Source organism: Rhinolophus sinicus, chromosome 3 (genome assembly GCF_057876585.1).
Source record: "Rhinolophus sinicus isolate RSI-liver-muscle chromosome 3, RSI-T2T, whole genome shotgun sequence".
Lineage (NCBI taxonomy): Eukaryota > Metazoa > Chordata > Mammalia > Chiroptera > Rhinolophidae > Rhinolophus > Rhinolophus sinicus.
In genome coordinates this window covers 131,113,851-131,127,814 of record NC_142503.1, presented here as the reverse complement: position 1 = coordinate 131,127,814, position 13,964 = coordinate 131,113,851, and the positions used below count along the sequence as shown (strand labels likewise).

Below are 13,964 nucleotides of genomic sequence, written 5' to 3'. Positions count from 1 at the left end.
TTTCAATGTCCTCAACTCACCCCATGGCAGAAAAACCCTCCTGTGTGGTTCGTCTGAGAGGAGGCATCAATCTCAGTAGGATATGAAATATGGAATGGTAATTAGCTATTTTTTAATCTCTAATGAGGACAGAACAAGAGGGAATAGGCTGAAAAGAGGTTCATGAGGAAGCCTGTTAAAATGTGTGTATATGGGGCATGATAACACGAGGGAAGGGTATGAGAGTCACACGATTTCTGTGCAGGAAAGCTCCCTGTCCAGCTCAAGTGCAGAGGATTCATCCATGGACAAGAGTACGGACCTTGGGAACCTTCAGGATTGTCCAATGGGCAGCCGTCAGCCATTAACCGCTTTTCTTCCCAGCTACGGATACCACCAATGTGACCGAGCTTCTTTTTTTTTTTAAATAGATATAGATATATATTTATATTTATATATAAAATAGTTTCTTACAAAAAAATCAAACGAACAAAAAATGAAAATCAACTTAAAAAAACAACAATAACAAAGAATCAAGCAGGAGCAGAGAGGACTTGAGGCCCAGGGGCGACCCCTGGAGCGGCCCTGAGTCTGCGGGCCAGATGCGAGCTGGGGAGGTCCAGGCGCTCAGTCGCCTTTCTGCTTGGGTGCGTGCACAGTCCCATTGGCCAGAGCAGCGGGGCTGCCTGGGGATGAGGCATTTGGTGGCTGGGAGGGGCGCAGGTAGGTGCTGAAAAGCTTCCCATGGAGCGGGTCACGGAGGGCGAAGTCCTGGAACTGACCTGGACAGGTAAGAGCGAGATGGGAAAAGTAAAAAGGAGAGCAAGAGGAGGCCCTGCTCTTTTCTGAGAAATGGTATGTCCTGTCCCTCTCATCGCTCTTCACTCCTCAGTCTATGTTTATGCTCTTTCTGCCTTCCCAGCCGGTTCCTCCCATTCTTACCTCTCAGATATTCTGATCTCCGGCACTGGCCGCCAGGTCATATCCCCTCCCAGCCCAGTGCTGATGGTACCCTGAGTGCCCACGTGGGCTGAGAAGGCAGTGACTCACAGAGGGAGAGGCCTTGGCAGGGTCCCGACCGGCATAGCTCAGCATGCAAGGTCGCAGCAGCAGGGCGGGGTGACCCCAGCAGCAGGTGCAGGATGGTGCTGAAGCCGTCTCTGTACAGTAGGTGGCTGGTCCCTTCTCCTTGCTCCTCGGCAAAGAGCTAAAAGAGAGAGGTACACCAGTTAAGCCCTCTCTCTATGCCGTCGCCCCACTCTGCCCCACAGATCTGCGTAACGGGCTCCTCTTCTTCCAAGAATATAGAGCACAGGTCTGGGTCCTTTCTGTAGGAGAATTCTAACTTCAGAGCTGCTGCCCTCTTCATGTTTCCAGCTATGTCTTCACATAGAGAACCTGGGGCTTTGCAGTTTGTGACACTGGCGTGTATAGCAAGCATCTACTATCTAGAAGCTACTGGTAACAGCGCACCACACAGGCTCCTGGGTGGGGTGAGCATAGCCACTATATCCCCCCACCCACGCCCTCATACCTCAAAGGCCAGGAGAGTTAGCTCCTCCAGGTCCCTGCCCCCATCCAGAGCTGCCAATGCAAGGGCCACATCTCGGAAGTCCACCAAACCATTGGCATCCTGGAGGGTAAAAGAGAGACCAGGGCAATGCGCAGACCAACCCTGCAGCCTCCCTTCTGCTCTGGATTTTGGCTCCTCTTCTCAGTAGAGGGGGGATGGTGTGTGGTGCGTATGTGCGTGTGTGTGTCTCTCTCTCCTGTGTCTGCTTCCCTCAGAACACTGTGTCCTAAACTCTCCAGGATCCCTGATAATTCTCTCAAGTCATGGTTTTGCTCAAGCTATTCCTCCAAGTGACCTGGTGACAAAGCTCCTAGGAACGTCAGGGAATCCCTTGGAAATACAGGAGTTACCAGTAAGTTTCTGACATACCATCGAGGACATTCTTGGCCCCCAAGCTAGAAAAACTGGTTCTCTCCTGACTCATCCTATGTGGGAAAACTGGTCCAGCAGACTACACGGGGAACGCTGGAATAATTTCTTGCAAAAAGCCCAAGGAGGTCTTCCCCAACAACTCTATGGGGGACCACGGCATTCAGGGTTTGCTAAGTGGGGAAGCTCCTTTCAGGGACAGTCTGTCCCAATCTAAGGAATCAACACACCTGGTCACTCTCAGTTCCTTCAGAGGATGTTGAGAGCCATGGTCTGCATCTTAGATCAAAAAGAGCGTGGAACCACTGGTAGTTGTTCATAAACATTAAGAACGTTCTGGGACAATATTATAATTTGACAAGAAAACCTGTAAGTCCCAGGAATATACAGTTTGCCAAGATTCTTGAGAAAGTTCAGGAATTCCCCAGAGAAGCTGTGGGATATTTTAAAACATTTGCCCAAGTATTGCAAATGCTTCTGGGTCTCACACTCTTAACCATCTAAGCTGTGCTATCCCCGCCATGCCACCTTCCCACCTGACCTTCATGGCTCTTCTCTGAAACATTCTCGCAGTGTCCCACAAGGTCATATGATCTTTGCCAAACTCTAAAGTGGTTTCAGAAATTTATGGACCTCACAGATTGATTATTTCTCCATTGTTCCTTCCCACAGTGGTTAAAACATTGCTCTGCAATGCACTGGATACGCTATTAAAAAAAAAGATTCCCCAGCAGATCTCAGAAGACAGCTCTGACAATAGCTGTTAGAATATCCAGTGCAGACTCCAAACTGGCCATCCAATGAGACTGACGTGGCCACTCAGATACCGTCCTTAAATCCTGAACCCTGTGCTCTGCATCCCAGCTCCTTTACCTTCTGGAAGAAGCTAAAGGCACCAGCCACGGTCTGTGGGTCAGAGAGCTGTAGCTGCCTGGCAAACTCTTCCCGGCTGATCATTCTGCTCCGGCCTGGCTCTGCCCCGGTGTCCACATAGCCAGGAGACAGCCTACAATGAAATTGTTGAAGGCAGAGAGCTGACTCAGTTTCTTTCTGGGCACACCATCCAGCAGGACCGTGGTCCCAGCCCTCAGAGTTATCCAGCACAGGTACATCTGGTGTTTTCCTAAGGTGTACTCTGACTCATAGTCCCTGGACAGCCATTCCTACTTTTATCTTGGGTTATTACGTATCCTTCTTTCTTCCTCCTTCCTTTTACTCCATTATCTTTTAAAAAATTCCTCCATCTTCCCACTTTTATTTTTTAAGACTTTCCTTTGTCCTTCCCATTTCTCCCTTTTCTTCTTACTCTTTTTCTGTCTATACACGACACTGCCCATACCCTCATTTTAAAGTCACTTACCCAGCCTTGCGAAGCACCTTTCCCAGTTCCCAGAGCTGTGGCTCCAACGCTACCTTCAGCCGACCCACCACAATCACGGGCAAGCTCCCTACAAACTCACACTCGGTGGCTGGAATGCCCAGGGCCCTACAGGATGAAAAGGGATATAATGGAGGGGGATTGAGGCAGAAGACTCTTTTGAGGACTGACCTGCTGACTAGGGGGAGGACATTGGGTCCCTTTAACCCCCATCTCCTCCCAGTCTCAGCTGTCTAACAGCCCTTCCCACTGCCACGCCCCCACGTTTGCCTCAAAACCTCAGCCCTCCACCCCGGCCTGTGATCCCTTTGCCCTGTTTATCTGCTCCAGGAAACACTTTGTGGGACACTCACTGTGCCATAACCCTCTGGACATTGTTGGCATAGAGGGTGGGGTCCCTGCTCTCCTCCGGGCTGGGGTGATACACAGGGAGGAACTGAAACACACAGACACACTCATCAGGACCTCAAAGCTAGGGGTGACCACCCCCACCCTCTTTTCCCAAAGCTTCAGGGGTTGGCGGATGCCCATTCTCACACCCCACCCCTAGGGGTCATACCTCCACATCAACGATGCTGCAGGGCTGAGCGGCTGTGAGCCAGAGGACCTTGAGTCTAAGAAAAGAAAGACCTCAGATGCTCACCAATCTCTCAATATGGGCTCCTCCCACCCCAAACAGGGGAATGGAGAATTTCTACCCACTGATATAAAAATGCAATCCTAACCATATAGTGAGCTGGGTAAATGTACAGTTGGGAGACAAAGGGAAGGGCCAGAAAGGTGGTAGGCAAAGTGAGAAGTGTTGCAGGGATATGTCAGAGGAAGAACTGCAGGTGAGAGGAGGTTTGAGTAATCCAGGAAAGGGCAAGAGGCAAGCCTGGTGGTGGAGGTTCTCAAACAGAGACGACTGGAGAAAATCACTTAGAAACAAGAAAATAAGTTAAAAAGAGCTATGATCACAGCACGAATGATTAGGTGGGATAGCTGAAAGCACTCCAGATCACACCAGGAGGTCAGAAAACAGTGGGAAACAAGCATCTCCTTCTCTAGAGGTTTGCTTGGCCTGGAGATTGAAAGATGGGCCAGGAATTCTCTGACGGACCCTGCTCCCCACCCTTACACCTGGAACACCAGAACTCACACTCCAGGGCCTCTCCATGCCCAGCTGGTAGTATCCTATGGGAGAAACAGAGGTGAACGGAGAAAGGCATTACTTTTCTTCCCTGCAACTGGCTAATCCTCTTTGAGCAGAGGCTCTGACCCCGCCCTGGCCCCACCCCCACATGCACATCCCATCATGGCTCACAGGTTTCACCTATGAGGGTGAATTCGTTCTCCCCCTCCCCACTTCTTGGACTAAGACTCACCAGACTGTTGGGGTAGCGGATGAGGATGGGCTGCACAGGGACCCCTGCAATGAAGGCTCCTAAATCCCATTTCCACCCCCACCCCCCAGGCAGAGGTTAGTACATGGAGGTAGCTAGAGGGCATGAAGTGTAGGAGTCTGGGACAGTTCTCACATGAGATCTGGCTTTGCTCCGTTTCATTTATAATTTTCTCTCTGACTTCTTGAGACTTCTCAGCGTCAGCTAGGTGGTTGGTTCCCTGTCTCTCATTCCTCCCCCATCCCTCCACTTCTTGGGTTATTCCAGAGTCCCTCTCCAAATTTGAGGCTCCTTTTTCCTACAGCCCTACCACCCACTATCGTTTTATTCACCTGGTTTGAATTTAAGCAAAGCCTTCTTGTTGGAACAGGTGCCCTCAGGAAAGAACAGTACCTGGGGAATAAAACCAAGAGACCAGGATGAGGAAGGGTAGGCTGAAGGGGAGCAGAGAGGAAAGTGAAGCCTCTTCAGGAGCACATAAAAGGTGAGAAGAGAGTTGTAAGACTCTTACCCACCTGGGGCCACTTGCCTCCTGAGGTAGCCCGCCTTCGGACCTCCTCCACCACTCTGCGCCGAGAAGCCGGGTCATGCCGGGATACGAGGATGGCTTGGTTGAAGCGAAGAAGGGCTGCGGTCCAGAGAGGATAAAGATTCCTACTCAGGGGCACTAACACCTGCAGTCTCCCCATTCTCAACAGTAGCAGATGCTTCTCAGTTATCTGTGTCCTGGGGACCCTCCTTTTACTGTATGTTGTCCTGTTAGGGAACTGACCAGAGCTCCCTCCAGCACCCTCTCTAAGCCCCAGCCCTCAGAGTCTAAGAGGTAGCATCACAAATGGTGTTCATTTGCATTTCATGTGCATCAGTCAATATCTCTTCTAACTTCTCCCCCTCCCCAACCTTGAGGCCAGTTCTCTCCAGAGTGTGTCCATCTGATTCCCGTTTTTTCCCCAGAGTTGTCATCTCTCCCCTTGAGCCCTCCTTCACTCTCTCACCTCCAATGACAGGCACAGAAAGGTTCTCAGCTCGGGAGACAACTTTGGGCAGGTCACAGGGCAGCAGAACAATGGGGTCAAAGAAAGTAGAGTGGGGGGCGGCAACAAGGACAGGGGCTTGAAGGCGAGAGGCCCGCTGACCCCGAACACGAATCCGGAGGAAGCCCAGAAGGAAAAAGAGCAGGCGGCTGAGGCCCAGTACTCCGTTGTGGCACACCGTCCTGCAGAGTAAGGTGTAGCGTCAGTGGAGGTGGCAAATCTGACCTTCACTCACCCCCAGGCTTTGGCACCCAGGAAAGCAGGTACCTCTCTTTTGCCCTCTATTACTCTGGCCAAGAGGTGGAAGTCTCTGGCTACTTTGGGACCTATCAGGGCACATCACTTAGTGCGGAGGTCCTGGGTACCAGGTCTGAGCCTGGCTGACTCACCTCACCTCGCCAGGCTGGGTCCCAGAGCTTCAGAACCCTCCCTCCTATTCTTCTCAAAGAGGGAGCGGAATGAACAGCAGGAAAGAGAAGTGAGAAACAGGGCTTCTAGTGGCTGATCCCCCACTTACTTTCTCCATCCTGTAAGTGGCTCCTGAAGCTCCTCCTCAGTCAGACCAGCTACTTGCAGCCAGGCAAAGGGCCAGAGGAGAAAGAGGACGATAAAGGCCAGAAGCACTCGGATGGGGGCCAGCAGTGCCCCCAGGAAGTAGAACTGCAGAGGTGGGAGAGAATGCCACTTCATGGCTGGAAGACCTTCCCTCCAAGCCTTCCCCCGTCATGCAAGGATAGACACAGGAGCAGAGAGCCACTACCCACTGTAGATCAGGTGCAAGGTGATGTGGGAATAGGAGGGGGGTTGGAATCCAAGGTGGGATGAAGATACCCCTTGTTGGAGGGCAAGAGAATAAAAGATTAGTAAGATCAGGGGCCTCATTTTCCCATCTTTCAGTTGGTCTCCATCCCACCTATAAAATCAAGTGTCATAAGTGCATCTAGCATTTGGAAAGGCTGTTAAGAAGATTTAGTGATAACCCATGTAAAAGCCCCAGCACAGTGCTTGACGTGGAGTAGGCTAGAGATATTTCTTTCTCTTCCATGTCCCGTTCCATAAATAGCTCCTAGGTCCAACAGAAACCTGGTACACGGTTCTTTCTACTTTGGGCCTGGGAGGCGGAAGGTTGGAACACACAGAGGTCCACTTTTCAGGACACAGGCCAGTCTGTAGTTCTGCCCAAGCACTCCCCTAGTACAGGAGGAAGGGGGAGAGAAGAACTCAGCCTCTACTTCGCAGGGCAGGGGTTGCCAGGAGCCAGGTGACTCCATGGGCTGCCCAGGGGAAGAGTGCAGGTAAACAAACCAAGCCTCAGGAGGTCGCCTCAGGGGAGGTGATGGCTGCAGAAACCTTGGACACTCCCCACACTACTCATCAGTTCCGCTAGGTTGGTGCGACCCTGCACTTCCTGTAGCCAACCCCCTTCTCAGCCTCCCCCCCCACCCCCACCAGGAGGTGCTGCAGTGCGGGGTGGGGGGGGAAGTGGAAAGAGGGGGCGTTGGAAGGGCACAGGGGCGCAGGCTCCGGGCCCAGAAGCCCGTTTCCTCTCATTCAAAGCCTCCGAGAAGCATTCAGCACGCCCCTGCCCCCACCCCCGGCTTTCCGTAGTCTCTAACTCCCTTCTAGCCCATCGGCCTCCGCAGGATGTAATCCGCATTCCCCAGAATCCTCCATCTCCCCTACCCCTGAATTCCCTGCAGTCCTTCATCCTCAGCTAGTCAATTCTTCCACACCTTGGAGTTTGTCTATCGCCCAAGGCCGCGTCCTTTCCAGGACTCCTAGCTCACCCCACCCCCGCCACCCCCACGTGCGCACCCCCCGACTCCCGCTCCGCAAGCCTCTTACCCATCTCCTTTCCTTGAGCCCCATCCCCACCTTTGCTAGGACTCTAAACGACCTCTTTTTCCTATCCCAAAGTCCTCCCGACGCCCCCTCCCACACCTTACCTTAACCTTCTGGAGGCGGGAGAGATGTAACTCATGCACGAAGGGGTTGGGGGGTGCTGAGGGTCCCGAGGTGGGCTCGAGGGGGGGCCAGTCCCCCGGACTTCCCTGGCTCATAGCGGCGGGAGGAGGTGGGAAGGAGGGCGCCCCGGCCTCAGCCCGGCCCCCAGCCTCGCTCAGCAGAGCAGCAGCTGCAGGCTGCAGCAAAGCGGCGGCAGCGCTCTGGCCCCGGCCCCGCCTGGTGCGGGGCGCGGAGGGGCGGGGAGCAGGCGGCGCGGCCCGACCCGCGTTGTCAGGGAGCCGGCCGAGGGGCGGGGCTTCCAGTGCCCGGGAGCTCCAGCTCCTCCGCGCCTGCTGCCGCACCCGCAGCCCCTCCAGCCATTGTTCCGCAGCGGCCGGATGCTTTGAGGCCTGCGGGATGCTATCGGGTCTGGCCCTCCGGGCGTTCCTCTCTGATGATCCCGCCGCCGCCTCCTTGCAAGCCACCAGCTAGGAGCGGCTTTGGGGCCGCGAGGTGGGTGCGGGGTGGAGAGCGCCCTCCGACCGGGCTCACGCGTGGAGGTCACCCTACGAGCGCAGATCGGAGTGGGGCCCTCGGGCAGATGGAAATGGAAGGGCGGGTGCACCGTGCGCGAAGGCCAGCAGTTCGGAGGCAGGGCAGGGTCCCTTTCTCCCCGCTGCCACCCCTCCTCGCGGGACGACCACCTATCCTTCCCGTTCCCCGCGATGCCATCGCGCGAGGACTCAAGACGCTCGCGCCCTCTGGCGGCCGCGGTGTGCCTCACCTCCGCATGCGCCAGCGCTAGGCAGGGCCTCCTGCTCTGGTGTGAGGACGCGAATCCGCCAGGCACCAGCAACCCCCAAGATGCTGGCCCCCATAAGTCCAACAAGGCAGGCGCGGGAAAGAGTAGTGGGAACCCGGAAAGCTGGGATGACCCCAGAGGTAGCCCTCCTTTTCCTTCTAGTGTCTCTTTTCTGTGCCGGTCTCCCTCTCTCCACTGTGAGTGAGAAGACAAATACCCTTCACCCCCAAACTCCAAACTCTCTTAGAGAACTCATAAACTGGTGAGCCCTTGTTTGTGCCAGGTGATGGTAAGATCAGAGAATTGGGTGGACTTTGATACCCACAGCTAGTAACACAATCAGAAAGATAATACCCTTGACAAAAAAGTGGAAAGAACCTCATTGCGTGTGGAAAAGAAGCTGCCTTTGGTTCACCTTGTTTTAGTTCTCTCATCTGTAACCATGTCAATCATCATTTCGTGAGGGTAATGAGAACAATGGCAGATCAATGGGCTGCTGGGTCATCGGGTACCATTCATCTTTTTATTAAAAGGGGGATCAAGCAAAAGCCAGAAGTCACTCCACTTCTATCTAGACCTTCCTTGCCCCATAATTTACCTACTTACACTCCCGCTTATATTCTTAAGAAGAGAGCAGTTAGCATTCTCAGAGAAATAAAAGGATATCCTACTCAGGATTTTATTAAAGAGTCTTAGAGAAGATTCCATAGCTCTTTTATCTATTTTATAAGTAAAAATAATTTCCAGCGTTATGGAGATGTTGACATATAAGTTTAAGGTGTACAATGTGCTGATTAGATACATGTACATCTTTTATCTACTATTTAAGAGAGAGCAAGTTTCTGTATTATCTTGGATTTTCCAAGGTAGTTTTCAATAGTTATGTAATTTCAATTAAGACAATTCATTAAATGCATAATGACCCATAATTTGCTTTTCTATGCCTTTAACATTTTATATAAATCATCTAAAACCATACCAGTAGCATTTATTGAACTTAGGACTCAAACCCATGGAGTAATAATTATATGCAACTTACTGTGTACTTATGGATAACCACATACTATCGATGATATACAGAGAAAGTTTTGATACTACTTTCTAATTCTTTCTATGGAAATGATGAGAACTCCTAGGCAGTGTATCTTGTGTGCATTTCTATTTTTCTGTTTTGTTTATTTTTCATGTCCCTTGTAATGTTCTTGCTCCTTGCTACTCTCTGCCAGGTTGTTACTTCTTTATCTCAGATTTTTTTTTATCACTGATTGCTGAGCAATCTCAGTCTTTGTGATAAGTTTAATATTTTAAATAAGCCTTCATTAACTTTTTGCTAAAATGTTCTGCAAATGTGCTTGCTATTAGCAAAGCAACCATTTAACAAAGGAACTGTTTCTTTGTTTTTGCTGTTCAACTTGCCCTTTTGTAATTTAGAGGCTCTAGCATAATTTATTCTGCCAGTATTGATAGGCCAGAGGTTTCATACATTTTTGTCTTCTTAGTAGAGTAACTCTTTGATTGGGATTTATAGTGGACATGTTGGTATTTTCTCCCCTTTCTTCCTTAACAGAATCCTGATTTCGTTTCAGTATCTAGCTGCCTCCATGCCTATTTGCCTCAGGGGCAGCCAGGTTGGGGTTGGAACTCATCTGAGGTAATCCTTTTCTCCTGGTCAGTAACTGATTTGTAATAAAATGGATGTGTGACTCTGGACAATGAGACATGAAGGGAAATCTGCAGAGGAGCTTCTGGGAAAAGTTTCCTCATTCTTCATGAGAATGCCTTATAAATTAACACTCTCTTTTATCCTCTGGATGTTTCTGAATGCGACACCTGTGACTGCTGGAGCCATGTTGCAACTACCCCAAGGATCAACTACCCACTAGGATAGCAGAGTGGTGAGATGTGAAAAATCTGGATCTTTGATGACTGAATTGAGCTGCTGCACAAACCAATTTGAAGTCTGAAGTACTTCTGGATTTCCTGTTATATGAGAAAATAAATTTCCTTGCTTGTTAAGCCAGTTTGAGTCAGAGATTCCTTTATGTACAAAACCACTGTATTAGTTTTCTATTACTTTGTAACAAATTGCCATACAATTAGCAGCTTAAAATGCTTTTATTTATTATCACATTTTCTCTAGGTCAGAAGTCCAGATACAGCTTAGCTAGGCCCTCTGCTCCAGGTCTCACATGGCTGAAATCAAGGGGCCGTATGTTTTTTTCTCCTGGCTTGACTAGGGAAGGACCTGCTTCCAAGCTCCTTCAGCTGTTTGCAGAATTCATTTCCTTGAGGCTGTAGAATTCATGGTAGCTTGATTCCTGCAGCCAGCACCAGAGAGAGTCTCTGCCTGCTTAGAGTCTGTGACCTCCACACACTCTTTTGAAGGACTCACCTGATTAAGTCAGGCCCACTCAGGATAATACTGCTTTTGATTAACTCAAAGTCAACTAATTAAGGATGAGGGGCCTTAACTGCATGTACAAAATCCAGTCACCTTTGCCATTTAATGCAACATAATCGTGAGTGAGATCAACATTGTCATATTCTGTTGTCATAAGCAAGTCACCGATTTGCCCTGAACTCAAGGGGAGGGAATTCTACTAAGGAATGCATACTAAGGAGACAGGAATCATAAGGCCACCTTGGAGGGTGTGTACTACAGACACTAACAGATTCAGGGTCCAAGAGGAAGATCGTTTCCCTGTTATGGAGAAATGCCCTCATTTTTCCTGAGTAAAAGTAAAATTCTCTTGTTCAGAGTTTGTTTAACCATTTCACACAATTATAATACATAAGTGATACTGAAATGCAGATAGAAACAAACGCTCTTAAGCATAACGAAGGGAACAACTAAGTAGATCATGTTATCTCAAGAGAGACTTTCCTAGAGGGTCATTTGAATTAGATCTTGATGAAAAAGCAGTTGTGAAGAAATTGTGGAGGAACAAAACAGAAATAGCACTGAGTGGCAGACAGGAGAAAGTTAATGAGGGTATAAATGAACCCATGTGATCAGTTTTCTGGGATGAGAATGGCAGGAAATCATGTGGGGGAAGGAGGTTGAGTGATACTGTGCAAAACCTTGGAAGTATTCTAAATAATTTGTGCTTGTCCCTACCTCTAGAAAAGAGTAAGCCAAGGTCAGTTAAGATATGGCAGGGTTCTGTAGAAGTTCCATATCCATCTGTATAATCACACATATTGTGTGGTTACATATATAATGTGCGTTCTATTATTTATTCAACTTGTAGATAATATTTGGTGTTTATACAGATTTCTAGACTCTTTGGAATTACTCCGTGCAGTACTATACAGCATATTGGACCTGTTGGAGGGGGGCCCTCATGATGGGATTAGGGCCCATATAAAAAGAGGCCAAAGAGCTCATCGTCTGTCTCTGACACATGAGGTCACAGTGAGAGGCTGTCATCTGTAAACCAGGAAGAAAGCCCTCACTATAAATGGACCATGACCTCAGATTTCCAGCCTCCAGAACTGTGAGAAAATAAATTTCAGTTTCTCAAGCCACCCATGGTATTTTGTTATGGCAGCCCGAGCTAAGACACGGTCAGTATGCTGTCATTGTTTATCTCGAATGTACTGTTTAAACGTAGGCCTGTAGGGGCTGGAGACATGATGGACACCTGAAGTAATCTGGAATGATTCCAGATCTATGCAAACTTACTCTCTAAATGAATGGGAATAGCTACTGAGTCTGCTTGTGTCTGAGGGCAGTTGTGTAACTGGGAGTTCTTTGAGTTAAACTCCATGAAAAATACAGTTTATTAAAGGGTAAGTAATAAAAATGTCCAACTTGAAGCTTAAATAAATGTTCTTCAAACTCAAAAGTAGCCACAGCAATTGTTTGAAACTTGGACCCATAGTATATATTTTTTTGAGAAGTGTTTTATTGCTGACATTGTTCAGAATTGCTGGTGCATTGCTAGTGATAATTAAATGCTGACTGATCGTTAGGCAGTTTTATTAATTTAATTTGTCCAAAATGTCATGTTTATTATTTTACATTAACATTATGGAAGTTAAAGAGAATACACTGTCTCATGGATTGGAAGATAACGTAATAATTCCCTTCCTTTCCAAACCTCATCAAGCAGTCACTACATTTATGAGGTAAGTCAGCTGAATGCTTGAAGTCTAGATGAATTTTAAGATCTTCAATTTATCCTGTTGCATATTGACAGTATTGACATTAAAAAATCCTTTCACATAAATGTGAATTTAAATATTTGCAATATTCTAGCATACTTGAAAAGCATTTTCCACAGTCATCACAAACACGAGGAAACACTTTAGTATGTTCAATGGCAACATGCCTGTTAACATCTGTATGAAGTCTACTCTGAAAACCACATACTTGGCACACAAAGAAGTTTTTACATTTGTCAACGGTAATTTTGCTCAAGAGGCTGTACTGTCCCCTGTTCTCCATTGTTACACTTGTCACTCTATTAATTTACATGCATGTTCATTTACCGCATGGCTATGCAAATCTTCCAGATCATTTGTTTCAAGTTCACAGAGCTGACACAAGTACTGTTCATCACAGCTGTGCTGCTGGAAATGTAGGTGGAGTTCACTGCTTGAGAACCGTGCATCGCACTACTCACACCAATAAAGGTGATGACTGAAACGGGTATCTGCAATGGGCTGGCTGGGGTTGTCAAAAATTACTGTCTTATAACCACAGTATAGACAAATGTAGGGATCCTCTTCATGCAGTTGGGCGTGTTTGATCAGAAGCAGGATGGCAGAGAAACTTTTCCTCGCACACGCAACACAAATTTGAATCAGTACGCTTATGCCTCAGGATCATATGCTGCTTTACATCAGAAAGATGTTTGCTGTTGAACTCGCTAAATTCACATTTATAGAGACCGCAGCTATTAGTAAAGGCCATTTCTGCTGGGCATTCAAAGCTTGGCTCTTGTCAAGAATCTCGCAGTTTAGCAGGTGGCTCTTCATTAGTTTGGTCTTGGAGACTCAGAGGTATTGTTTTCTGTCTCTATCACAATCTTCAGAAACTGCAGGCACTTCTGCAGCAATCGGAACATCTTCAGCGGTGTGAGCTTCTATAGGACTCTCCTCTTGAGTTTGTTGGTGGACTGATTCAGGTGAGTCACATTCTTCATTACAAATTTCAGTATCCGCAGATTTTTCTGTAGGCAAGGCAGTGTGGTCTAGAATTCTAAGTGTGGGAGTGGGAACCAGAGAGTTCTGATTTCTGTTTCTGGCCTTGGTTCCATCTCAATTTTGGCAAGTCATTTGATGTCTCTGTATCAAAATCATTATCTTTGTTGTCAAAATATTTTAAGTCTGGTTGTCTCATACAACAGACACTGTATCAATCAGAAAAAAATTCCGTTGAATCCATGTGCAATTCTGTTTATACCAAAGGAATCTGAATAACCAGAAGGGTGTAAAATCTTCCTTTTTTTTTTTTTTTTTTTTTTAGGCTACTCATGCATATCTTTTCAATTTG

At 48.2% G+C, this 13,964-nt stretch overlaps 1 protein-coding gene and 1 pseudogene across 2 annotated transcripts; both read right to left on the bottom strand.

The window, feature by feature from the left end:
* Positions 1 to 90: 90 nt before the first annotated feature.
* LPCAT4 (lysophosphatidylcholine acyltransferase 4) lies at positions 91 to 7,982 on the bottom strand. 2 transcript variants are annotated; one of them, XM_019752878.3, is made up of 14 exons: positions 7,665 to 7,982; positions 6,236 to 6,378; positions 5,680 to 5,900; positions 5,200 to 5,312; positions 5,017 to 5,077; positions 4,667 to 4,725; positions 4,441 to 4,475; positions 3,859 to 3,913; positions 3,653 to 3,735; positions 3,282 to 3,407; positions 2,795 to 2,927; positions 1,514 to 1,612; positions 1,030 to 1,186; positions 91 to 761 (listed from the first exon to the last, which is right to left on the bottom strand). In XM_019752878.3, exons 1-14 carry the CDS (start codon positions 7,776 to 7,778, stop codon positions 607 to 609), a joined length of 1,554 nt encoding a protein of 517 aa, XP_019608437.3. In that variant the 5' UTR covers positions 7,779 to 7,982; the 3' UTR covers positions 91 to 606. The 2 variants fall into 2 exon arrangements, with proteins under 2 accessions (XP_019608437.3, XP_074184041.2); XM_074327940.2 differs by having other exon boundaries at positions 4,667 to 4,710.
* On the bottom strand, positions 7,838 to 13,950 carry LOC109458868 (zinc finger protein 639 pseudogene; annotated as a pseudogene).
* Positions 13,951 to 13,964: the final 14 nt, after the last annotated feature.

Bases quoted from the DNA above. Each gene is read 5' to 3' on its own strand.
- LPCAT4 (XM_019752878.3), bottom strand. From the start codon at position 7,778: ATGAGCCAGGGAAGTCCGGGGGACTGGCCCCCCCTCGAGCCCACCTCG. The intron at 5,901-6,235 runs GTAAGTGGGGGA...CTTACTCTGCAG, and splicing joins CCACTTACAGGATGGAGAAA to GACGGTGTGCCACAACGGAG. The intron at 1,187-1,513 runs GTATGAGGGCGT...TCTCTCTTTTAG, and splicing joins TAACTCTCCTGGCCTTTGAG to CTCTTTGCCGAGGAGCAAGG.